This window comes from Capronia epimyces, assembly GCF_000585565.1.
Source record: "Capronia epimyces CBS 606.96 chromosome Unknown aczIQ-supercont1.3, whole genome shotgun sequence".
In the NCBI taxonomy this organism is placed as follows: Eukaryota; Fungi; Ascomycota; class Eurotiomycetes; order Chaetothyriales; family Herpotrichiellaceae; genus Capronia; species Capronia epimyces.
Window position 1 is genome coordinate 855,485 of NW_006912906.1, and position 25,099 is coordinate 880,583.

General features: G+C 53.3%; 10 protein-coding genes across 10 annotated transcripts; 5 read left to right on the plus strand and 5 right to left on the minus strand.

Annotated features, from left to right (window-relative positions):
- Positions 1-106: 106 nt before the first annotated feature.
- A1O3_03569 (uncharacterized protein) lies at positions 107-2,135 on the minus strand (the record flags this gene model as incomplete). The annotated part of the gene is made up of 2 exons (XM_007733705.1): positions 107-1,844; positions 1,900-2,135. 2 exons carry the CDS (start codon positions 2,133-2,135, stop codon positions 107-109), a joined length of 1,974 nt encoding a protein of 657 aa, XP_007731895.1.
- Positions 2,136-3,216: 1,081 nt separating this feature from the next.
- A1O3_03570 (uncharacterized protein) lies at positions 3,217-4,660 on the minus strand (the record flags this gene model as incomplete). The annotated part of the gene is made up of 3 exons (XM_007733706.1): positions 3,217-3,816; positions 3,873-4,376; positions 4,427-4,660. The coding sequence occupies 3 exons, from the start codon at positions 4,658-4,660 to the stop codon at positions 3,217-3,219; spliced, it is 1,338 nt and encodes a 445-aa protein (XP_007731896.1).
- Positions 4,661-6,184: 1,524 nt separating this feature from the next.
- On the minus strand, positions 6,185-6,655 carry A1O3_03571 (autophagy-like protein 8; the record flags this gene model as incomplete). Its single annotated transcript, XM_007733707.1, has 3 exons — positions 6,185-6,218; positions 6,272-6,504; positions 6,566-6,655. 3 exons carry the CDS (start codon positions 6,653-6,655, stop codon positions 6,185-6,187), a joined length of 357 nt encoding a protein of 118 aa, XP_007731897.1.
- Positions 6,656-7,678: 1,023 nt separating this feature from the next.
- A1O3_03572 (coproporphyrinogen III oxidase) lies at positions 7,679-8,989 on the plus strand (the record flags this gene model as incomplete). The annotated part of the gene is made up of 1 exon (XM_007733708.1): positions 7,679-8,989. One exon carries the CDS (start codon positions 7,679-7,681, stop codon positions 8,987-8,989), a length of 1,311 nt encoding a protein of 436 aa, XP_007731898.1.
- Positions 8,990-10,309: 1,320 nt separating this feature from the next.
- Positions 10,310-12,460, plus strand: A1O3_03573 (uncharacterized protein; the record flags this gene model as incomplete). The annotated part of the gene is made up of 4 exons (XM_007733709.1): positions 10,310-10,390; positions 10,438-10,507; positions 10,550-10,679; positions 10,729-12,460. The coding sequence occupies 4 exons, from the start codon at positions 10,310-10,312 to the stop codon at positions 12,458-12,460; spliced, it is 2,013 nt and encodes a 670-aa protein (XP_007731899.1).
- A 491-nt stretch (positions 12,461-12,951) lies between these two features.
- Positions 12,952-14,550, minus strand: A1O3_03574 (uncharacterized protein; the record flags this gene model as incomplete). The annotated part of the gene is made up of 1 exon (XM_007733710.1): positions 12,952-14,550. One exon carries the CDS (start codon positions 14,548-14,550, stop codon positions 12,952-12,954), a length of 1,599 nt encoding a protein of 532 aa, XP_007731900.1.
- Positions 14,551-16,815: 2,265 nt separating this feature from the next.
- Positions 16,816-17,280, plus strand: A1O3_03575 (uncharacterized protein; the record flags this gene model as incomplete). Its single annotated transcript, XM_007733711.1, has 1 exon — positions 16,816-17,280. The coding sequence occupies one exon, from the start codon at positions 16,816-16,818 to the stop codon at positions 17,278-17,280; it is 465 nt and encodes a 154-aa protein (XP_007731901.1).
- Positions 17,281-18,299: 1,019 nt separating this feature from the next.
- On the plus strand, positions 18,300-19,238 carry A1O3_03576 (uncharacterized protein; the record flags this gene model as incomplete). The annotated part of the gene is made up of 2 exons (XM_007733712.1): positions 18,300-18,534; positions 18,592-19,238. The coding sequence occupies 2 exons, from the start codon at positions 18,300-18,302 to the stop codon at positions 19,236-19,238; spliced, it is 882 nt and encodes a 293-aa protein (XP_007731902.1).
- Positions 19,239-21,322: 2,084 nt separating this feature from the next.
- Positions 21,323-22,567, plus strand: A1O3_03577 (uncharacterized protein; the record flags this gene model as incomplete). Its single annotated transcript, XM_007733713.1, has 2 exons — positions 21,323-22,337; positions 22,413-22,567. The coding sequence occupies 2 exons, from the start codon at positions 21,323-21,325 to the stop codon at positions 22,565-22,567; spliced, it is 1,170 nt and encodes a 389-aa protein (XP_007731903.1).
- A 612-nt stretch (positions 22,568-23,179) lies between these two features.
- On the minus strand, positions 23,180-24,568 carry A1O3_03578 (uncharacterized protein; the record flags this gene model as incomplete). The annotated part of the gene is made up of 1 exon (XM_007733714.1): positions 23,180-24,568. The coding sequence occupies one exon, from the start codon at positions 24,566-24,568 to the stop codon at positions 23,180-23,182; it is 1,389 nt and encodes a 462-aa protein (XP_007731904.1).
- Between the last annotated feature and the right edge of the window lie 531 nt (positions 24,569-25,099).

A 25,099-nucleotide genomic window follows, 5' to 3' on the forward strand; every position in this document is an offset into this window, starting at 1 on the left:
AAGGTCGTACGAGGCATCGATGACTTTCCACCTCATCATCAACCCAAGACTCCGCGGGTTATACAAGTAACCATGGGAGTCTGTGAATCCAGTTGCTGACAACCTTTCATACGTGGCCGCCGCTCGGTTGCGCCAGGACATCTTGGAGTCGTTGTGCTACCGTTCGCAGGCTCTGTTCCTGGAACGAACTGGAGTAGAGATATTGCGCCATATGGTTGTGTAGGTCGTCGTAAGTGGAGTAGCCAAAGTATCGACATAGATTTACCGCGCGGACGATGAACCATTCCTGCTCAGGTAGACCATCCGATGACCAGACGCCGGTGAGGACTTCCCACAAGGTCAGCCCGGCCCGAGTTTCCTCCAAGGGGGGCAGGCGTCTATGGGGATCCCAGGATATGCAATCTTCCGTCCATCCTATGGTGGGACACCAAACAGCCAAGGCGGCCTCTTCGGCCATTTTAAGGCGCCGGGCCTGCGCCTTGGCCGTGTGGAAGCCCACCAACGTACAAGCATGGGTCATCAGTATCATGAGACAGATCCTCAAACCCTCGTGCCATATGTCGACGTCCGATGGACTGACGTGATTCTCAGGGGCCATGAAGGCCAGCGCACGAAGCACCGCCCTGGCCTTCCTGCATAGCCACTCGGCATCGAAGCAGACTGCAAAAGGAGAGAGCCACACCACCTTTGCGATTTCGATGCAATCGACCAGGTCGGAAACCACCGAGCCCATCTTTCCGCGGAACGCTCCAGCTTTGAGTCCGTGGGCGAGTCCAGTCCCCATTCGCAGATCCAACGTCTGTGCCAGGTCGGCAATGGTGTCGGTCAGACCTAGTGAAGCCTTGGGACCCCCAAGCGCCATGGAAGAGGGCCTAGAACAACCATAGTACCTCAGGCTCTGTGCCTCTCTCCGAAGGGCGGCCATGCGTTCCGGCAGCATGGGACCCGGATCGAAACTTCGTTTGATGACTGGAAGGGTTGCAGTGGTCAAGGCGAGTTGGTTATCCACGTGAGCCGCCGTCTCGGAGACCCAACGATCAAAGTGCTGTCTATGATCGAGCAGATGGAAGAGCCTTCCCACCACCTGAAGATGTTTTCTCGCATCGTCGTAGCGCCCATATTGCACTTCGTTGACCACCAGGAACAAAATGTCCAAGATGGTCTGTTTGTCGAGGTCGCCTGAGCGAGAAGCACGGATCAGCTCCTTACGGAGATGATATGAAGCAGCGGCTCGGAGTTCACCCGCGTCATCGCCAAACCTGGAGACATCGAAGCAATATTTCAACCGGGCCGCCATCAAAGCCATTAAGGCGTAGAGATGATATTCCTTGTAGACACTGCGCTCAACAACCTCTCCGATGGGGAATCGAGAGATGGTCGACCGTACGTGAGGGGGGAGAAATGCCAGCTTGTAATTGTTGCCCGAGTAAGTGTACACTTGCAGCGTATGCTGCAGGATGCTGTGGATTTGGGTCGTGATTTGGACTGGGGTGATGCCAAAGGGATCGACGCAGTCGTAGCCGGTGAAGTTGGCCCGGTAAATAGACGACAGTTGCAGGACGTCTCCATCGTCCGTCAGATCTAGATCCTCGTCAGGGGGGAGGTTTTGATCCTGGTCGTGGGTACCGTGGGCACCATCACTACTGACGACACCACGTGATGCGGGTGTTCCTGGTGACCGCCATGGACGTGTCCGGGAAGGTAGAGTGGCAGCCAACGGCCAGATGGACGCCGCACTGGCAGTGTCTGGACCAGTAAGACCGGTGACTATTGCTGGTGTCGTTACAGCAGTTGACCCGTCCTGATCAGGGATTGATGTCTGAGACGCCTCATTCGCCGGGGTCCTGAAGTTGTGTTAGTTGAGTCGACAAGGGGTGAATGTCAAGTTCACCGACTTACCCTTGGAGCTGTCCTCTGCGAAGCCATCCATCCAGCGCTATGCGACGAGCTGAAGATGAACTGGACAGAGCTGAGGATATTTTTTCAGCCTCGACCTTGCGGCTTCGAAAGTGTTGGGCGTGGCGATTAATCTGTTTCGCCACAGCGCCATCACTTTTGGAAAGCGACTTGGACTTTTGAGTCTTGTTGACGAAGAGATAGACCGGCTTGGAGTCCGTAGTATCTCTGTCCTTCATCCTTGACCATCAGAATGGGACATGGCGAACAAGGGAGTGACCAGATGCTGGTTAAGAGACCGGGAAACAAGGGGCGGGAGAGTTGTACCCAGTGACTGATCTGGAGGGCGTAGACTATAAGAGCGAAGGTTCGAGATCACAACCGCGGTGGAGGCGTTGGACGAAGACAGAAAGAGGGTGAGGGTGTGTGAGTGTGAGGGTGTGAGGGAGAAGAACGAGATGGAAGGGCCTGAGGCTTTTTTGGGTTGTAAGGCGATGAGATTCCGTACCACGTAATGGGAGGTAATCGAGCCACTTTACCACTAGTCCCAGGTACCAGGTACGGGCTGAGGGCTGGGACCTACCACCTACCTAGGCAAGGTATGATACCTACGGAGCCCTAGAGGATGACTATCTACCGGTAAGGTAATAGGTACCTGGTATGTATTGTACTGTCATAGGTCTTATTTTCGGGCGAACCCTAGTTGTTGGGCTAGTGTCTTATGTACTTACAGAGCCCATAGAGCCCCTAGAGCCCCTAAAGCCCCTAGAGGTTTAAGGGTTGAATAGGAGGGTGCCTTGGCACCTATAAGCCTTAGATCCTTAAAGTACATAGTACGTACCATATACTACTGTAACTCCCCGTGTAGTGTACGAGTGCTAGAAGTGTCCGCCCTAATACAGTGTCCCAGATTCCTTCTCCGTACTCCGAGGTACCTAGGCAGGCACCTGTATAGTACACAGAACATAGAGGAAATGCCCTCCCATAGGTCTAGGACTCAAGACTATCCCGATTCCAGCATCGACTCGATGGCCAAGGCCTTAGGAGCCTCTTAGCCTGATCAAGCACGCTGATGACCAATCATACAATCATACAGTCCAAAAGAAACCGAGGCCCCCTTGAGCCAGTAGAATGGGATCGAGTATCAGACACTAGAGTCCAGATACTACTCTCTCTTACGGAGATTGACATGGGATTGCGACATAGCGTTTAGCCCCTCCAGGCAGGATCAACCTGAGTTAATCAACATACATGAGTCCCAGTCCCAGTCCCGGTACACCCCCCTCGCAAACTGGGTTTAGCTTCTTCACATTCCTCTGCTCAACTAGTAGTAGCGGGCATGGTTTCATGGTGCTCGGCCACTCCCTCCCCCTTCCCAGTGCCTCTGGGCTCGTACACCCATTCGAGGACAGAGTGACATCTAGGGTCGTGCGTCGCCCTCAACTGGCCAGCCTTGAAGCTCTTGAACACCAGATTCGGTTCGGCAGACTCGAAAAGCTGCTTAAACTCATCCAGTTCTCGCACCTTGCCTTTCATCAGTGAAAACATGACATTGTCCAGTCGGCGTGTGGCAAGTTCCGCATAACTGGGGCCCGACCCCATGGGCGGCATCACGTACTCGATGCATATGACCCTGGCTCCAGGACGTAGTGCTGGCCGCAATGCTTGTACAATGCGACGCGCCCCAGCGTCACACCAGTTATGGAAGACCATGCGGAAGAGATACACGTCTGCTACCAGCGGTTGAGGTTCCAAGAACGAATGGGCTTGGAAGCTGATCGCTTCGCGGGGGAAGCTAGGGTCTTTGAATGTCGCTGCAATGGCTGAGTGGACCACTTTGGGTAGATCCTGCACGGTGCAGCGGATACCGGGTTCTTTGCGCACGATAGAAGCGGCAACAGAGCCAAAGGAGCCTCCACACTATCAGTATCGGTTAGTCGACAGGTCAAATAGATATCTGCTTTGTGGGAACCTACATCGACCAAGGATTTGCCTTTCAGTGAGCGCCAATCATAGCATCCTTGGATTGCCGCGTCCCCTTGCTGCGCAGCCTGCGCACGCATATGCGCCGCGAATCGTCGACCCTGGTCAGGGTTTGTTTCGAGGTATTCATAAAGTGGCTGGTTGCGTGCCAGGCTGAAGCCGCAGACGGTCTCCTTCTCGTCAGTGGGATCCTGGGTGCAGACTTCGCCCAGTTTGAATGAAGAACTTGGCAAATGGTCGAGCATGACTTCCATACCGTTAGCCATGAGGGGGTCGAGTTGCCAGATGACCGAATTGTTGCTATGTTGGACTTCGCCAGTCTCGGTTTCGGCAAGGTAGTTGGAGCACACGGCTGCAATGCGGACCAAATGTTTGAGTCGGTCTGCAGAGACACCAACTCTCGCTGACAGATCTGTATATGAGATCGACCCTTCCAAAGGAACATGCCGTGGGACTTGGAGTTTGCACAGAGCTTGGATTACTCCAGCTTCGGCGCTCTATTCTTCATTCAACAAATGGCACAGAAAATTGTGGGAGAGATGCTGACCTTGTAATAGAGGGCCTGCATGGTATCTTTCGGCCCAAGAACAAGCTGCTCTAGTTCTCTCAAAGTATCAATTAGTTGATTTCTCGCCTCCTCGCCCGACTCGTCAAGAGGTGGAATGGTAGTGCGCCGACCCGCGGGTGATGAGACTCCGTGAGCATCGTTCGCATGCCATGACTTGGTCAGGATTTCGGTTTGAGTGCTGACTGCGCGAGCGAGAACCTCGATTTGACACATGATGCGAAATGCCTGTCTGCAGGAGGAGGCCTGCACAGGGGGGACTGGACTGGTAGCTCTTATATGCGATCCCGCATTCACAACAACAACAACGGGCCGCGTCGATCGTAGCGCTTCCTCGAGGCAACAGGGCCCGGTTGGAGGGGGGATGCAGATGTGCCTAGGACCGCCAGGTCCGTAGCAAGAGTCGCGATCATCCTGTATAACGGGCAGATTGCCAGTATCAACCAGAATAGTCCACGGCAAGCCAATGCATGATGTGCATTTGCGCTTTAGTTGAAGAACCGCTGGGGTTGGCCTGTTGCAGTATCAGTCAAAGAAGCCCAAGAGCTTGGCTACCTGTGGATGAAAATAGTATGAGCAGTTGCATTGGCTAGACAGCCCTCAATGCATCATAGCTTGTCCGAAAAATGCATGTCTCGGTCGCCTTGGTGACTGCAAGGCCAGGACCTCTCATGTCCATTGGTCGATTGTCCAGATGCAAGAGTAGATCGACGGCAAAGATATGACCTGCATGATCAACATGGTTCGCTACTGGAACGATCTTCAATCTTTCTTTGGTCTTGGACACTAGTTGTTGTGCATGGCCAGCCAGTCCCTTCCAAGTCCAATCTCTAGCTGTGTATATTGATGCTCCTCGGCGCTTTTCATGACTAGTACGTGAAGTTGGGTCGACCGACGATTGTAAAGCTGCGGTTCTTAGAGCACAAGGACAAGTCTAGGAAACGCGAGCGGAGCCTACTCACGAGGAGTGATATCGACCTCGGCTAGGAATGAAAATCCCTTTTCCTTCAAGAGGAATGGTGGAGGTTGGTGCATAGGGCAATGTGAAATATCACAACTTTCAAGGTGGAGTAGTGTGGAAGCTTGAGTGGAAAATACGGCGCAATCAGCCACTTGGATCTTGGTCTAATACGGTCAGGCGAAGGGATCAATCCCCGCATAGCAACGCGAGAACTGCAGTGTGGTGGGATGGTAGAGAGTAACTTTAGATCAAGAGTGGATTTGAGGTGTTGTAGGCATCTGGTACCCGCAGCCACTTTCACACGTGACCCAGAATATGAGAGGGCCTTATCAGGCTGCCGTTAAATGACGCAATCACGAAGGAATGCCACACTGCAGGGAGTCCGCTTCAGTACCTGGCGAGTTCTGAGTCTGGAAGCCCGCCAGATGAATCCCTGGACCGAATTCATCTGACCGCTAGAGAGTAAAGCAAAGTCATAGGAAGGACAGCACCCGCATGTCTCAGCGTGACAAGGGAATGAGATATTGGCATTGTCCATTGAGCAAGCATGAATGCCTTCAGTATCAAGCCCTCCTACCCCTCTCCAGCTGTCACTTGTGTCTCGCTTGCATTTCAACTCATGCTCTCCTTCGTGTATGATTCACCATGCGAGAATGAAAACGGGCAGTCCAAACGCCGGCAATAAGCAAAGATCATGAACCCGATCGATCGAATGAATACATCGTTGCCCCTTTGGCGACGCGTCGGGTATGTATCGATCTTGGAAGACTTGTGCGCGTTTAGGACTCCCCAAAGGTGTTTTCACCCGAGTATCTGCTCATCCATCAGTATATCCCATAATAAAAACAAGGCGCCGTGGAACATACGTGATGTATAGGAACCCGTCTTCATCCTTGTGTTCTTCGTAGATGCTGCTCATGAGCGCGGCCGTGGGAGGGAGGACTTCGTCAACAAAGATGAAGATGGCTTTCTCGGGGCTGAGCTTGATTCGTTTGCGAATAACATAGACGAATTGGCCGACGGTCAGATCGGCGGGGACCAAGTACTTCTTCTTATCGATGGTAGCGATGTCGGATTTCTCGACCTTCTCACAGATGACCTAGCAGGTAGTTAGATGAGAGCCGTCAAGCCTCAACAGAACAATATGAATAGATACTTACAGGAATACGGTCGGCGTACTTCTGACGAATGCGTTCGGCTTCCGCCTTGCGCTTCTCGAACGGGTGCTCGTCCTTGAACTTAGAACGCATGATGGAGGATGCTGTCAAAAATGTGGTGTAGGGTACGTCCTAGTCAGTGTCGAGGTCTAGGGAATGAGAGAGGAAAGTCGAGGTTGGTTGTTGCGAAGGATAGGATGAATGAGCGAGGATGGCTGGTCGGTGAGTGAGAGACGGGGTTGTAGGCGGAGGCGGCGGCGGGGGGCAAATAGGCAGGCGCAGGTGCAACAGAGGAACTATCCCAGGTGGTGCCAGGCACAGTTGGGCCCTGTTACTACTGGCGGTTTAGTCACTGAACCTGCACTCTTGTTGCCTGGGGCGCTCCGTACTCAGGGTTGACGCCAGTAGAGTATCCTACTATTGGCTGTCAGTCGGCACGGGCCAAGGTCACGAAACTGGTGCTGATCAGGCTGGTAGAAACAGTACGTACCACGCTGACAGTCCTCGCTACTCGGTCCAGGTATGCGTGTCAGTCACCAGATTCCGATAAACTACCCACGAGGATTTGTCGTTATATACGAGGCTATGAGTCACGTAGAACAACACGAGGGATACTAGGTAATCACTCGAGAATCGAGATGGGAGCCCGAGGTGACTCCTTTGTGCCTGGCTTTGTCGACTTGGGGCCTGGCTGGCTTTGTCATTATTGGAGCCTGGGTCAACTGCTGTCTTCTAGACTTTGTTGCTCTGATGACTTACAGAACAGTGTGTAGCTCTCCTCGACGCAAGCAGAAAATCCTCTCCTTCGGTTGCTGCCGTTCTACACGTGTTTGGTGGTGTGAGCGCGCCCTGTCACGTGATGGTGGAGAAATGTTTCCCCGATGGTATAGGAGAGGAGGCCTGAGCCTTTCGCATCAGCTGTGAAGCGCAGTTGCAATACGGAGTACTACTGTAATAGTATATATCCAGACGACCTGCATACCTAATTTCTTTTCTACCTCGCATTTGTTGACTGTGTACAATTTCTTTCATGACGCTCGTTCTGTCGGTGGGATCAAGGCGTAGTCTCTAACAGCCATGTCCTTCTCTAGGCCCTCACCGAGCTCGTTTCGAGCCATGTCTGCCACAAGACTCAGAGCCGCAGTTGTTCGACAGTCCTCGTCGCCTTGCCCACGTTCCTACTTCTCAACCAGCTCTACTTTCAGATCTACTGCATCGTCTGCGTTTGCGCAACATTGTCGAACGATATGGCGTCCTTACTTGCGCATTTCTATCGGTGCCGCTTCCATTGGCATGTTGTTATATTCCATGCAACCCGGGCATGTTGTTGCCAATGACTCGCCACCCGTGCAGTCTGCGTCACTGGCCGAGATCGACGAGGTGACCAAGAGGAGAACCAATATCACACGCAAGTCGCCCATGCGGCTGCGAATGGAGGCTTTGATCCTGGAACACCAGAATCGTATAGTTTTTGCGCTGGAAAATATTGACGGAAAAAAGTTCAAACGCGATGAATGGGCCAGGCCCCATGGTGGAGGCGGAACGTCTTGTGTGTTGCAAGACGGCAATGTCTTTGAAAAGGCTGGTGTCAATACCAGCATTGTCTACGGCGAGCTCCCTCGTCCGGCCATTGAGAAGATGCGAGCAGACCACAAGTCATTTGTCGATTCGGACGTTGAGAAGTTGAATTTCTTTGCGGCAGGGATCTCACTCGTTCTCCATCCGCATAACCCTATGGCTCCCACTGTCCACCTTAATTACCGATACTTCGAAACCTCAGATCCCCGAGACCCAGTCAATGCGACCGGCACATCACAACAAAACTGGTGGTTTGGAGGCGGCACTGATTTGACGCCATGTTACCTGTTCGAGGAAGACGCAGAGCTCTTCCACAAGACTCTCAAGAATGCTTGTGACAAACATGACAAAAGCTATTATCCAAAATTCAAAAAGTGGTGTGACGAGTACTTCTGGATACCACACCGGAATGAAGCGCGAGGTATCGGCGGAATATTCTTCGATGATCTAGACGCGACCGCCCAGCCCGCTTCTAAAAACCCACAAGAAGATATTTTCCAGTTCATCGCCAGTGGCCTCGAGTCCTTCCTACCAGCATACCTACCAATCATCAAGAGACGGAAGGACATGCCATACCTGCCTGAGCAAAAGCTGTGGCAGCAAATCCGACGGGGCAGGTATGTCGAGTTCAACCTTATCCATGACCGAGGGACCAGCTTTGGTCTGCGCACCCCCAGCGCCCGAGTGGAAAGTATCTTGATGAGTCTGCCATTGACGGCTCGCTGGGAATATATGCATCCGGTTTCTGGTACTGGTGTCCAAGAAAACACCGACGAGGACTCGGAGCAGAATTATGACAAAGAAAAGGAGTTGATGGAGGTTCTCAAGCACCCACGAGAGTGGGTGTGAGTCACGACCTCAATGTCTGAGTGACGCCAGCCGATGGTCGTCAAACCCCAGCAGGACTGGCCTCGATATTGAGGTGGTGTGTGTCTCGGCAGAAAGCGAACGCAGTCACACAACTACTCCGTACCTGGTTCTGCTCTCAGCGATGCCTGGGCGGTGCCAACACTCTCGAAAAATGGTTGAGAAATTTCCTCACCACAGTGTCTGAAGTCGAGATGTTCCTCACCTTGAGACTCAGACACAATAGTGCTTCGTCGCAGAAGCTTCGCCTCTCCAGACACGGCATCGCCAACCGTCAGCGAGAGGATTACGTCGTCTTCAGACGGTGCCTGCTCAGAAGACCAGCGTGTCTTCTCTGATAGGGATATGTACTATAAAAGTAGCCACGGATTGATCGATATCGTTGTCAATCTCGCTCCATTCAGAATCAATAATGTTCCGCGACCGACAGTAAGACAGTCAGGTCTGCTGTTCCTGATTAGGAGTCAGCTCCCGTACTGATTGATTGAGATTAGGATGCTGACCTGAAAAGGTCGCTATATGTGTTACAAGTGCTTCTCTTGGATGAGAAGGATTCCATGCTTACCATGACCACAGATGCTATATGCTGACCAACTGTTTCGAACCACCGCAGGTGACCGCCCTATCCCAATCCCCCTTGCAAAGCTAGATCTATTTCAAGAGTTCATTCAGCTCAAGGACGAGCATTCAGCCGTGTCAGCAGACAGTCAGCCAACTACACCGCATCCTGCCTCTGTGGCTGCTTATACTCTTTGCACTCTCTGACAGCTGGCAAACTTTTGACTTGTTGATTTTTGCCTTCCGCCAGATCCTTTGGCAATGTCTTCTCTATCGAATTCTCGGTCCTGACTGTCCCACTCCGGACGTCTGCAAAGCAAGTCATGGGCTATCAATGCCCGAATGACACCAGTGGATTGTCACCATTATTCGATTGGTTCTTGTTGAGATTGCGCCCCAGACGTTTGTATTGTTTCGGTAACCTAGTAGCTGCTGGAAGGATGGTCGACACCGCCTCGGGTATTCAAGATACGAGGGCCTACCTCAGCCTCACTACTCGGGGAGCTGAGTGCAAAGTCTTATCCGGCCATTCTCTACCCGAGGCTAGCATTCTTGGTTTTTGGTATTTCAACAAGTCTGACTGTATCTGGAGACGGCAATGGAAGTCGAGGTAAGACTACGGATTCGCTTATCAGCTCTCGAAACGACGCCGATATAAGACAACTTTCTTCTCCCCGAGGTTGTACAACTGAGTCTACATGATAACATCTCTATTGCATCTTTCTGGCGATCTGGAACCTCGATATGAAAGCAGGGTTCAGTCTTGCCCTTCTGGGCAGTGTGTTGGCTGGAGGTGCCCACGCAATGCTGGAGAAATGGATGGGAGTAAGTGAGGTCGCTGGTCACAGGAAACGGTCACACTAATTCGGCAGGGCGGCGATTGTCCATGGCCCGGCCCGACTGTCACTGGATCTCATCCCCAGAAAGATATGCCAGATACAGGTCTGCACTCTGCCCGTAAAATCGCGATGAGACTGACTGAAGCAGGCGTCACAAGGTACTATAATTTCACCCTTTCTCGGGCGACTCTGGCCCCCGATGGAGTACAAGTGCCTGTAATCGTGGTCAATGGGCAGTATCCCGGACCTCTGATCGAGGCAAATTGGGGGGATTGGTAAGTGCGTGAACTGAAGACATGTCTACTCCTGCTCAAGCTAAGACAGGATCGAAGTCAACGTCCAGAACGAGATCTGGGGACCTGAGGACTTGACCACCGTTCACTGGCACGGTCTGAATCAAGCCGGCACACCCTACTTCGACGGCGTCAGCACTGTATCGCATTGCCCGATTGTGCCCGGTTCCAACTTGACCTACCGATTCCGTGCAGACGAGTATGGCACCTCGTGGTATCACAGCCACTATTCGGCCCAGTACTCAGCAGGAGCACATGGGCCGATAGTGATCCATGGACCCAACGAAGTCGATTACGACGTCGACTTGGGACCGATCATTGTTTCCGACTGGTTCCACGACACGTACGAACATCTTGTCGAACTGGTCTTGTCGCCGACCAGCACGGGACTGCCCTTCCGGCCCTTTTCCGACTCGAATCTTGTCGGCGGCGCCGGTCAATATCCTTGCGCCAACATCACCAACGGGACACCCTGCAGCGTTGTGCCCTTCGCATCGTACGAGTTTCAGCCAGGCAAGACTCACCGTCTGCGATTCGTCAACACGGGCACCTCGGCTTTCGAGACCATCTCCATCGACGGCCATACCATGACTGTCATTGCCAACGACTTTGTCCCCGTTCAACCATACGACACAGAGTTTGTCACCATTGGCGTGGGCCAGCGTGTGGATGTTCTTGTCACAGCGAGTGCTGCCTCGGGCTCTTACTGGCTTCGTGCCCACAATTCCCCCGGATGCGGTGACACCAATGGACCAGACGGCCGTGCCGTCATCTACTATTCCGGCGTCGATTCCAGTATCGTGCCCACCAGCACAGGCACCGCACCTCCAGCGAACCCGGTATGCGCGAACGCCGCCCTTTCCGGCACTGTGCCAGCGTACGCCATCCCGGCCGCCGAGGCCGACACCACCATCACGCTGACCATCGCCGGCGCGACTAACGGTACAGGGGTGTTCCACTGGACGATGAATGGGGTATCGTACTCTGGCGATCTAGACACACCTCTCCTTTTCTCCGGTATACAGACTCAGGACCAAGCAAGCTCACTCCCTGCCGAACGCCAGATCTACAACACCGGCACCAACGGCACTGTCCGCATCGTTGTCATCAACACCACCCCGGCGCCTCACCCCATGCACCTCCACGGTCACGACTTCCAGGTTCTGGCCGAGGGCGCCGGCACCTGGGACGGCACCATTACCAACCCGTCGAACCCGCAGCGGCGCGACGTGCATATACTGTGGGCCGGCGCGACCGCCACCAACCCGACATATATCGTGTTGCAGTACGCGCAGGATAACCCGGGGGTTTGGCCACTCCACTGCCACATCGCGTGGCACCTGAGCGCGGGCATGGGCATCATGCTGCTGGAAAGGCCGGACGAGCTGGCTCAAGTGCAGATCCCCACCGACGTCGCCGATACCTGCGTCCTGTTCCAGCAGTGGCAGACGACAAACCCGACCACGGAGGTCGATGACGGCCTCAAGAAACGCCAGGTCGAAGTCGCCGCCCACCGCATGATCGAGCACATGAAGCACAGGCCTGGGTCTGGGTCTGGGTCTGGGTCTGGGACTGATCGGGAACATGCCCGCCATCTCGACAGCCACATGAAGCGTAGTGTACATGGTTGGGGCAAGGCCATGCGACGCGGCCGAGAGGGTGAGGCTATAGCCAGTATGGATATATCTAGGCCCAGGTCGACCACCTTGGCCGCGGGCAGTTTCCCAGGGGAGGTGGGACATGGTCCTGAGGGGGAGGGATGAAGTGTATCTTGGATATGGTAGTCGTTCTGTCTGTCTGTCTGTCTGTCTGTCTGTCTGTCCGTCTGCTTATTCCCCAGAAGGATCTTGCTTGCTTCGCTTCAACCCAGGTTTTGAAGAGGAATTAGGGTGATATAGGCACTAGGTAGTACTCTGTAGTCTAGCTTGGTTCATAGTATATTCATCATATCATATCATATCATATCACATCACAGCACAGCAGATTATATTATATCGTTTCTCCCCTCACACTCCTGAGAAGACCGCTGACACCGACACCAACTTCTGACACTGGCACTGGCACTGGAACTGGAACTGGTAGTGGAATGATTTCGATATATGACCATCTCATCTCTGCTCATTGCTCATTGCTCATTCATTGCCCGATTCTTCTCCTCCCCATGCATTGTCCGGCGCAACACTCAACTTTGAATAGAGAACTGCACGGACACGGACACGGACACACATCAACCTCCCGTCACCGTTGGGATCTGCTACCTCTCACTGACGCCACCAGCTCCGGCCCCTCCGGCCCGTTGCTGGCCATCAAAATACCGGCTCCTCAAGGCCTGACTGATGCCGCTCACCCTTCCGGCGACGCCGGCGCCGGGAATGGTCATGGTGGTGTTGCCCATGCCGCTGAGGAGGGCCTCTTCCAGCGCGCTCTGCGTCACACTTGCGTCGTCCAAGTCGGAGAATGACGAGCCCATGCTCGGCGACGTGTCGGAGCCTGTGCCTGGATGGCGGCGCGGCGACGACTGCATGAGCGCGCGGTGCTGGGGCGACAAGGGGTTCGGGTTTGGAGTCAAGTTTTGGCTGCGGTTCTGGTTCTGGTTCTGGTTCTGGTTCTGGCTCGACTTTTGCGCTGTCAGACCAGGCCTGCCGGTGGTGGCTTGCGGTTGAGAAGCTGTTGTGGGAAGCTGGGTCTGATTGGACGCTTGTGCAACTGTAGTCGACGAAGTCGGCTCTCGAGGTGACGGTCGATGAGTCTGTACGGGAGTAGGCGGTTCGACGCCCGGAGAACCGATGCGTTCGGATGTGGTCCGCCGAGGCATGGTTGGTCGCGAGCCGGTCGAGGCCTGCTGCATGATAGATACACCTCGCAAGGTGGCGTCTGGGTCTTGTTGTGAGGACGACACTGGCCGGCTTTTAGCTTCTGTAATGGGCGTAGCAAAGGGGAGGAACGAAGGCGAATCGTCGTCGTCGTCGTCGTCGCCGTCATCACCATCCTCGTCAGAGGCCTGGATCCGTGGTGAATTCACGCTTCCGGGGTTCGTAAGGATACCTCGCTGGGCTTGGTGTTGAAGCTCTTTGCGCTGGGACAGAGCTCGTCTATGGATGGACGAAGGATTGGGCCGGCGGGCAGTGATGCGTGACTGAGTCATTTCCTCTTCGGAATCCGACGACTGCGGCTGCGCAGATCGCGGTTGGCCCGGCGATCTTGCGAGCTGGTGCTGAATACTCCCTCGTCTGGACTGCGTCGTGTAGGTCGGCGTACTCCCGTCTGGGTCTTTGAAAGACTGTCGCGAAATTGGCCTGGATGTGCCTGGCATGGCCCGTGTTTGTACCTGCGTCTGTGTCTGCGAGGCCACTGCAGGGCCCGCGCCAGAAGGGTTGCGGAAGGGAAGAGACGATCTGCTCTTAGCAGGCGTCCCGGGAGTGCTGTCTCCTCCACCTCCGCCTGTCACTGGACTGCCCAACGCCTGGGTGGACAGGCGGGAGGGCACACGTGAGCCACCACTGCCGCCGCGTTTCATGGCTTGGCCACCGACCATGCTGGCTGTCGTCGATCCCGGGGCCGGAGAGGGCGTGGCGGACTGTCTGGTGCCTACTCGACGCATCTGGGCGCGCACCTGAGACAGTTGCCGCTCGTACAGCCATGCGGCTTGCTGCAGCAGGAATGGCTGGGTGACCTCGAACCTCTCGGACAGAGAGCGCCAGTCGATCTCGTTGCCTTTGGCTTGTCGAGACAGGATGTCCCATAGTGCCCGTTCTTTGGCTGCTGACCACGCGACAGGCGGCGGGTCGATGAAGTCGCCTCGGTTGAAGGGGAGGCGGATGAAGACGGTGAAGTGGTTTTCGACCTCCGCCATGCTGGTGGAGGGAGAAGGGAGCAGAGGTAGACGTCAATGTCGGAGTCGATGCCGATGCCGATGCCGATTCCGACCACCGAGCGAAGGGATGTCGATGTTCTCCTCAAGATGGAGCGAGAGACTGGGCCATGTTGATAGAGAGGTGAAGTTGCGGTGCTGTCAGTCAGTGACCCGTGACCTGTGAAACGTGACCCGGTGATGGCTTAGGGCGGCGATGTGGCTGAGATGGCAGCCTCGTGACTTGTGGCGTCACTGGACATACTACGCCACAAGGCTGATCCAACGTCCTTTTTCTTTCTTGTATGCACATATGGACTCTGTCTTTGTCTCTGTCTGTCTCTATATTCTGTAGACGTCCAATGTCGAGTCTATCATCATCCTTCGTGGTCGCTCTGCACGGCAATGCTCTATCTCCCTCCATCTATGCTGCGCCTTCTTCTCTTCCTCTCTTCTCTTCCACGCAGAGTTCACCCCAGGACTTCACCCCAGTGACTGTTCAACCTGCATGAATACTTTCTGATGCCACTCCTGGTAGCCTCGTAGGCAGCACGGCGTTTCATCTGGCGACGTCTTTCTTCATGCCTCGGAACACCACAGCATCAAAGTGTGTAGCACTGATGTATAGGACTTCCGGACAGTGACACATCCACCTGTGGCAATGTTGTTGATGCTTGATACTGCCAGTGCCACTTGGTGGTCGCATCAACGCCATACACAGGCCACCAGTCCAGATATGGCTGTCTGATGCCACTGGTACGGCTCCGGTTCAAACAGCCCACAGTCCTTCCTGATGGATCGAGGTGGGAGGTGAGAATGTCCTCGCCCTCGTCGTCGTCCTCGCACTTCCACTGTGCTGTGCTGTGCCGTGCCGTGTGTTCATTGTAGAAGATGAGGTTCCATCGCCACGGCGATATCGCGACGACATCACTGTGGCATCACGACATCATTCTTCCTTGTCCTCCGTCTTCTTTTGTATTAGCTCTCTCGGCGCACACAAACACACACACTGGCAGTGATTTGCAGCCCTCGTCTCTCCCTTCCTTTCTCCCTCTCTCTCTCTCCTATCTTCTCTCTCCATCTTTCTCGCTCTTCATCTCTTTCGCTCTCCCTCTCCATCTCTCGTTCCCATCTGATCTGACTCTTCTTTCGACCAGTTCTCCTCTTCTACTTTCTTCAGCACTCCACGTTTCTGGACAAGCGGCCAGTCGGGTGGGTCCGATTGCCTACCATCCGGTAGGAAGCCCAAACCCTCTACGAGCGCCACAGCCGTCGCTGGCGAGCATTCTCAGCCGCCAAACTTCGCCCTCAACAGAGGAAATGCCGCTGCCAGCCATCGCGGCGGTCAAGATCGACACTTTCACCACCACTTCCTTCGGCCAGAATCCCAAGTTCAGCGCCACGGCGCATGCAATCTGATATTCACAAAGATAACCTTTCGGATCAGTAAGTTCATTCATATTCATTGTTCATGTCAACTCCCCATGCCCCTGTCTGTTGAAAAGATGATGTGACAGTTTACTGTGTGTGTCTGTGTGTGTTGATGGCAAAGAGCAAGAAAAACCCGCCCGCCTCAGTGCCACACTAGTACCAGACGCGTGCTGACAAGCCCTTGGAATTGTGCCGTACCCTGCTGCTCGATGCTAACAATAACACAGGGCAACCTCAGGCCACACAACAACAGGTGTGGAAAATTCTTCTGCAAACGCGTCCATTTCATTCATCTATCCTCCACCCTCCTCATCAAATACACCTACGCCTATCAAACACGGCAACAGCAGAGAAGCACAGCTAATTGAAGAGTGCAAGACAACCAGTCACAGCCATTGCTGTCCCTTTTCGCCCATTATCCAGCGCAGGTCACAGCGTTGTTTCTCAAGTCTCTACGGAGCACAATCAAGCAAACAAGCGACGAACCCTGACTGACAGGCACACGCACACATAAACGCACGCACACATCTAAATTGAGGCACCTACACTTTCGAGCAAGTGGCACAGAAGCGTGTTGACGACTTGGATCAACACCAGAAGTTCTCACATCGACCGTGGCCGAGATTCAATTCAGCCTGCAAGCGTACAGATTCGCAGAACACTTCAATCCTCAACCTCCAAACTTCAAACTGCAAACTACAACCTGCAACCTCCAGAACCCTGAACTCCAGATAAACCGCAGACAACAATTCATCTGCAAGTACACCCCAGCCAGCAATTCAGCTGCAAGTAAACCCCAGTCAGCAATTCATTTGCAAATACACCTGTCCCGAAAAAATGTGTTTCAAATACCTCTGTGTGTCATGCAAGTTGGACAAACATATCTGCTGCGATGACTTCATCAACTCGGATCAAACCTGGTGCAACGTCACCACCGAGACGCCGTGGGGAGGCCAGAAACTGCGGTGCCCGACGTGCGAGACAATCAAAGGCGTGATCTGGGCGTTGGAAGTGCTTGTCTTTCGGGAGCCGTACCTCCTCACGGAGGGCATGGCCGGGGCGCCAAAGAAGGGGGCCTGGGAGGAGGAGGAGAAGCGGGGCGGCGGGGCGGACGCGGACGAGGACGAGTGGGGTGAACTGGACGGCTTCACCAAGGAGGAGAGAGAGCGTGTTCGGGCTGAGGCGGAGGCCTCGGTCATGAAGCGCTGGGGCCTGATGCGGGCGGAGCAGAGTGCTCAGGGGGAGGGGGAGGACGGCGAGGAGGTTGTTGAGATGCTGGCGGGCGCGCCAGGAAGTAAGTAGAGAGGGAGAGGGAGGGAGAGTCTGATAGACCCCTCGTGTAGTGTACAGAGTCTTCTTGTCAGACGTTTTTAAGCTCCTAACGGCCACTCTACGCATTCACTATGAGTTTAGTACTAACAACCATACCCCTGCATCAAGATTCGTTCGTTACGTTCGTAATGGTGGCCGACGGCGATGATTTGAGATGGAGGTTCGCTTCGTCTTCAAGAGCTCTCCCGACCATGTCTCACTAGTGACAACCACCGGCATCATGACAGTCCATCGTCAAGGTCCTCGGTCTTCAGTTCGGGTCTCCACCATGAGGAAAGTTTTCGAGGTCCTCCAAGAGTTTAAGGTTCAACCAGCCAGACACAGACACACTGTAGGCTGCCACTTTGGGAAAGGATGGCTCCCAAGACACAAAAGGCCCTTTCTCTTTCTTCATTATTTCTTTGCTCATCTGTGGTGGTGTCGTTGGACCATCGGAGTAAACAGGAGAGATACGTTGTTCAAAACCACCATCATCAGCAGAATATAAGTGACCACCGAATACCACCCCGGAGACCCAACGCCAGTCAACAGCCGTACTTACAAGCCAAACGGAATCATGGCTCCTCAAGCACCACTCCCAACATTGCCCTTCTACTCGGGAATGACAGGTACTATGTTCCCGTGGACCGCCAATACATACCTGGCCCCTTTCTTCAATCAGTCCATGGACACCTCCACTAAGTCCAAGGACGACACCAGATCCACAGCTATGTCCAGCGCAAATGGCGCACAGAGTAGCTTCTTCAGCTGGATGTCACGGAATATCAGACCCACATTCAACTGGTCGAGACAACAGCCTAATTCCAATCCCGGCGTGCTCGAGGCGCAGGTCGACAAGGTCTGGAGCTCATTATTTGTTTCATGCCGGTGTAAATCGTGTTGGCCTCCGAAGGAAGCTGTGCCCCGGCTCTGCGTTCAGCGCACCAAAAAAAAAATTCCACCCAAGCCTGGACCAGTTTGCCCAAGTGCATGGCTCTGACGGTCCAAAGATGTTCTGGGAGATGATCCTGCAAGATATCCAGCAATTCATTATCATTGTGGAAGCGCCTGGAGCAACATACAACGAAAATGACAAGCTGGTCTTGTTGCGACTGCTCGAACGAGCCGAGACACAATTTCATAGGACAACAGCATCGTGGGCACAGCTTGCGAACCCCCAAGCACCTGGATCACAGCCATCTTTACAAGGTAGCATCAGGCGCTGCATAGTGCCAGCACCCACAGGTAGGGGAATAGGTGGAGAGAGAGCGATTAGGGTTCGAAGATCTTGCTCTGTTCAAGAGTACCTGAGCGAAGGGCTGGAAGCATCGAAGACAAAACTCGTCAACATCGATGGGCGACAGCTGTGTATGCGGAAACAACATTTCGACGAATCGTACCTGGATCGCAAAAGCACCGCGCGGAGTCGACGGAGACGGATGAGACGGAGAGGGATGATCAACTCACCGGGTCATGCTGCTCAAAGACCTAATCCTCTTTCGCATTTCATCACCGCAGAAGATGTGCAATATCCAGCCTTCACCCAACAGGAGGCACGTTGGACATTGGCAACACTGGGCAAAACCCCAGCATATGTCTGTCTTTCAGCCTTCATGGTGTCTGTCACAGCGAAATATAACTGGGAAGGGATATCCCACAACCACGCTCTGTCAATCCTTAAACAGCTCCAGGAGAGAAAAGACCTGCTTGTGCGCCAAGATGCGGGATCCGAGAAGACCACAGTAGAGAGGAGAGTGCAGTGTCTCAAGGCGGTGTTGGAGAAAATGGCAAAGGAGTACGATCTGGATCGCAAGGCGTTTACTCAAGGCATCAGCGTCGGAACGGGTATGGCCGATCTAGGGAAGCTGAGCAGGATGGCCATCCCAGGGCAGCAGGATGTCAAAGTGGTGCAAGAGTTGGTAGCAGAATTGTTGCATGGGAGGAGCTAGACAGCTGACAGACATTATGGGATAGACGACCGAGAGAAGGCGTCAGTGTTTTCTTATGCAGGTACCGAATCGGTCTGGAAGGCGGAGGCAATCACCAAGCACACATTGACTGGTATAGGAGAGGAGGTGTGCTGTGTCATGTCGAGGAGCTTGAAGCGACAGCGCCATTTACGAGAATCTTGTGAGGCGCAGGCAGACTATGGCGGAGCATAATACCTACGGTCATCGCGTCTATACGCCATAGGTAGGTAAATCTGCAGCCAGCTCACCCCGCGTTGGGACGAGAGTGACGCCGCCCTGTGCTCACCCCGATAGAGTGGTCTGTAGGTAGCTTCTTGCCGAAACATGATACGCCGAAAGAGTGTAGTAAACGGGTGTCCTTTTGCCGAATACGGAGATCTGCTGCCGGCGAAGAGAGCTGGTCAGCAGCGTCCAAGGCTATTTACAAGGCTCGCATTGGCAGCGCCTGTCGCATCAACGTAGCTGGCGACCTGTTGCGCTCAAGCGATAGCTTGGAATTAGCGGCGTAAAGCGAAGGCGGTCCGAAGAAGTTTTTGGTGCCGTTGACCAAGTTGCCATCAGCCCAGTTCTGCAGGGCGGAAGAGTTCATATTGCATGATTCAGAATAGCCACACACCGCTCCCTGAGAACCAGCGCAACCAGATCCACCCGTGTAAAGCGACCGGTCCCAAGCTTGTTCCCCGAATATACCCTGAGTGGCGAGAGGAAGCACCGGAAAACACGGTGAGAACGACCAAGATGTGTGAAGTAGATGAATATGAGAGAAACAAGACCTCAAGGTTGGTTTTTTTTGGTGGAGAGAGAAGAGAGAGTACAGCAGACGCAGTGGGTTCGCTCGGCTTACTAGTGATGTCCACGTTTTGTAAAGGTCAGCGGAGCTCTAGCGTTCTATAGAAAAAAAAACGAATATACGGATTCGCTGACAGACGAGCCAATTAGAGTGATGTGTTCAACCACGAGGTTGAATACTTGTTGACGAGCATACACCTAAGCGAGGGACTTTGTCTACGGTTCAAGCTTTATGCTAAGCTCATTAAGCACCCATGGGTGCGAAATATACACAGCCGTTTATGGAGTACTGCGGATACTTCGGACCATACTCCGTACCCAGTACCTTATGTGGTTCGTTTTACTTTGGCGCCGTTTAGTAATATCGCCTTACCTTTTCGAGTAACAGCTTCGTACGTCGCCACTAATATTGCTCCTTATATAATCTATCTAAGTAGAGCCACGAGCTTTATCGTAAAGTATACGTATCAGGAGCACTTAGGTGAACGAATGATAGGCCAGGTCAGCCTGAATAGTACGAGTGTGTATGATTATGGTGTACTCCATAATGAGGAATGCTAGCTACAGTGGACCTTGACATCGACTTAACGCTTGAGACTCCTCAAGCGCGATGAGTTAGCTTTTAGGAGAATAAGGCGCGGACGTCTTCCGGCTTAGGCGGGTGAGGTCCGACGACACTCGCTGGGTCTTGTGAGGAGTTGAATCCGTAACATCTGCTGCGTAAGTAACCACGACAGAGGGACCCCCATAGGGCGAGGATAACATTCATCAATGCTCGTCCAGGGCTAAGACGCTCAGGCCGCGGCCCCAGATGTCACGGAAAGCAAAGTTAAGAAACGTCTTGCGGCGACGAGATAAAAAGAGTAAGCAATGACTCCAGGATGGGCAGGGAGAAAGAAGGCTTGATGAACATTAACTCGGGTTTCCACGCCATTTCCTAGGAAATGCCGTATAAAGCCGAAGCCTGAATCCAGCCTCAGCTTTTCCTGGTAGCGCAATAGTAGGCACCTAGGTAGGTACATCGAGCCACCATCTCTGTCTCCCCCCGTCCTTGTCCCATCCTTTCAAGGCACATGCTCGTTTCCGTCTTGTTGTTTGGCTGTTGCAACTTCTCAGCCTGCTCGAGCTCGGAGAGGCTAATCATAAGATCCAATATCCAGCCAGCATAAAAGCTTCCTGATCTGCTGTTCGACTTGCAATCATGAACAGTGCCAAACTTCTCTTTCTCGTCTCCCCCATAGAAGCCCTGACTGTGCAGGATGTCACTAACCGCGATGGGTTTGCAATATGTTGGAGCTATTGTCCTCACGGCTCTCTTGGGACAGGCAGTGGGACTGAAAGCAAACTCGCTGGTAGCACCCAAAGGCGCCGAAGTCCTCACCGTTGGTATTATTGGAGACTACGGTTGGACGGGATGGGTCCCGATCCCAGACCACTTCTGCCGCGAGGTTCTCCCGCGACTGACTGCTGCGGGAATTGAGATCCCTAACGACATCGCCAAGGACTGCGATCCTGATGACAAGCTAGCCATTGGAAACGCCACCGCTCTGCAGCTGGATACGTCGGCTTATGTTGGCCAGATCTGTGCCATCAAGAATTGCAGCGCCTTCATCTCGGTGGGCGATAACTTCTACGAGAGTGGTGTTACCCTCTCTTCCGGAGGCATCGCCCGCTTCGAGCAAGCCTGGGTCGGTATGTACAATGAGGGAGCGTTTGACAAAACACCTTGGTATCAATGCTTGGGCAACCACGATATTGTGCCCGGGCAGGCTGGTGTTGATTTCCAGACCAAAGTGGCTCCGCTCTACGACGACCGCTGGTACTTTGGCACCAAAGGGCTCCCGTACTACACCTATGATCTTGTCGGCGCGGACTGGACGGCAACTTTTGTGGTGGTGGACTCGGACTGCTACCTAGATAGCTATCAGAAGAAGTCATCGGTCTACAAAAACTCCTACACCTCGGCATGCCACAACAACACCCAAGTTCAAACTGATTTCCTGAACACCACCTTTTCCAACTCTAATGCAACGTGGAAGTTCCTTCAACTTCACCATCCTTACGCTTCCGCCACTGGCAATGAGACCGATCTGGCCCCGTTGATCAAAATCGTGGAGAAACACAATGCGGTCGTCTTGAACGGGCATGACCATTGCCTGGGCCATTTCTTCCTTAACAACACCAATTTCATCCTCTCAGGAGCCGCCGGGTTCCCAGAAGCGGCGGCTTGCAATAACGGGACGGCTCCGGGGCCGTACGCTCGGTATCTTGGGGCCAATAACTTGACTGGTGAGTGCAAAAAGCCCAGCACCACCACAGCTGGAAAGCAAATTCTTTGTCTATCTACTAACATAACAATCTTAGCGGCAAACGGATTCGTCACAATGGATATCAGTCGAGACACAGTCGCGGTGGAATATTATGCTCGGGATATGCAGTTCGAGAATGGTGACCTGTTCCCCGTGAAAAGTGATTTGAAGCCGAGTTACACCTTCAATATCACTCAAAAGGCGAAATGAATGTTGCTCGCTCGACAAGACTGTCCATGCTGAGGCAAGACAGGAGTGTGAAGCCAGTTGGAAGGAGGTTGGTGAGAGAAATGGGATGTTGACAGTAAATGTAATCCCAGGGGAGATCAAAAGGCGTAAGCATATTGTACATAGAAGAGAGATTATATCCCTGATCCATCTCGTCAGTGGTCCCCCCCTCATCCATTTGACAGTGACTTTTGGCGCACCATATATAGCATTAAAAGGCTGACGCGGTCGAACAGACAACCGTATACTGGCATGCACGAGCCGACTGGCAATAGGGCTGCTCAGTCTTATGACCTGGCCCGTGGCCAACGCTGCCGAACCTAGTCACTCCCAGCGTTCATCGAAACGGGGTGGTCAAGACGAAAAAACCAGCCTCTACACCTGCACACGACAATCCACCAGCGAGGGTATGGGCGGCAGTCTCCCGAGTTCATCATGCTTTGTTTTCTGAGCGTCATAATTCTATTGTTCGCTGGCCGGCCTTCCCAACCCTTCATTTCCCACCGGGGTATGATTATATGCTGTTTGATGTACCTTTGGCGTACCAAAGATGTCCCTTCTTTAATTATTCTATCCAGACACTATGTCTTCACTCTAAAAAGTTACCAGAAATACAATACCGAATAGAATACCCAGCCCCAAGAATAGAGCCTCAGGTGCAGTCCTGAGTGTCAGACTGTATACGAACTGCATCAGTGCAGGTACAAGTGCCCTGGAAAGTGAATGAAGGAGACTGATGGCGCCGAAGAGCTCTCCTATCCTATCCGGCGTTACGTAGATCGTCATGGATGATTGTACGAGAGGCGAAACAGGAGCGCCAGCGGCAGAAGCTATCCCGGACAGGGTGAATGGGAGTGAAGTCCTGGAAATAACGAAGCCGATATTAGAGAGATCTACCAGCAGTATACATGGCCGAATGATTCTCATGCTGAGCCTCAGAAGACTGGGGGACGATGGTGGTGCTTTCACCGACGGTCCTGGCTTCGAAGAAGTAGAGCTCATCAACTTGATTGCTGTGGGGAGAAAGATCGCTAAGATAGTTGCACGTGTCATGTTGGTCGCGGAGATGAATAGGTTCGCTTCTAAGTTTGTCCATTGGAGGTGGTACTCTGACAAGAGTACCAGCAAAGCCGGAAGACCAATCTGTACACCGAATGAGAGAGCATCAATAGCTGCAAGGGTTGCAAGGTTATTCTGAGCACCAGCCAAGGCAGTCAGTGGCAAAGACCCGAGAACTGAGAGCGGCATCATGCGACAGAGAAAGACGTTTTTGAGCTTCCTGCTGACCGGCCAGGTATCCGGGAACGAAGGTTTATCTCCCGGCTGAATTGAAGGCGCCGGCAAAGATTCTGGAATGCCCACAAGGACATATGAGATAAACAGAGCATGGCACGCCCCGGCAACGTAAAAGACAGACAGCATGTCTCCATTGTGGATCATTCGAACGAGGAATGCTCCCGCGGCAGGTCCCAAAGCTAGTCCTAGACAGAGGTATGCATGCAGCAACGAGAAGACCTTTGCCCTTTTCTCGGCCGGCGTGATGTCTGTGATATACGACTGGGTTAGTGCAATGATGGTGAGGAATGCGCCAGTTAGTCCACCGATGACAAACTCCAGCAAAATCCAATACACGGATATCCTGTTCGGGAACCACGCAGCCACCACGGAAATAACGTCACCGCAAAACATCCCCAGAGCACTGAAGGCGATGAAAGGTTTGCGTCCATAGCGGTCAGACCATGCTCCTAGACAAGGACTGCTGACAGCACACAAAATGCCGGAGAGCAGGTTCCCACAACCTACAAACCAGCCCATTTCAGCGTAAACAGTCGGATCAGTACAAATTTCACCTCTGCTGATATTTTTCCAATTCCGGTCTGTATCTCCCGGCCGACTCTTGAGACACATCAGGGCCAGGATGATATTGATCTTAGGAACAGCAACTGCCCCGACGGCTAGGCAGTAGATGAGGAATGGGAGCATTATCCGATGAGGCTGTCATTGCGCCGCACATTAAACTTGAACTCCAATTCAGAGACCGGCACTCACGGAAATCTGCCCTTGCTGGACCCTCCGGTATTGTATGGATCGGGGCCGGCGATGGACTAAGGAGCCGCGTACTCTCGTTGAGAACTGCCTCCTCGTCAGTCTGAACTGTTGCATTGTCTCTTGAGTGATCATTTTCGGTCAACATTTTGTCATGATCAGTATCGATGATGGGAACATTTGTTCCATGGGGGGGAACAGAAGAGGGGAATTTTTAAAAGCGGCACGATTCTGGGTGAGCCGCACGGGAGCTCCCTGCAGTTTTACTTCCTTTTCTCTTGCTATATGCCGGTCTCACGGATCGAGCAAGAGATACACATCAAAGAGTAAAATATAGAACGAGAGACTCGTAAGGAGTCATGGAGACCGCGAGGTGCAAGATATGCCCACCGAGCGGCGCTTCTCAGTCACGTGCGCGCAACCACCGCTAGTCACGTGGTTGCCTACCAAAACCGTGACAATGCCGGG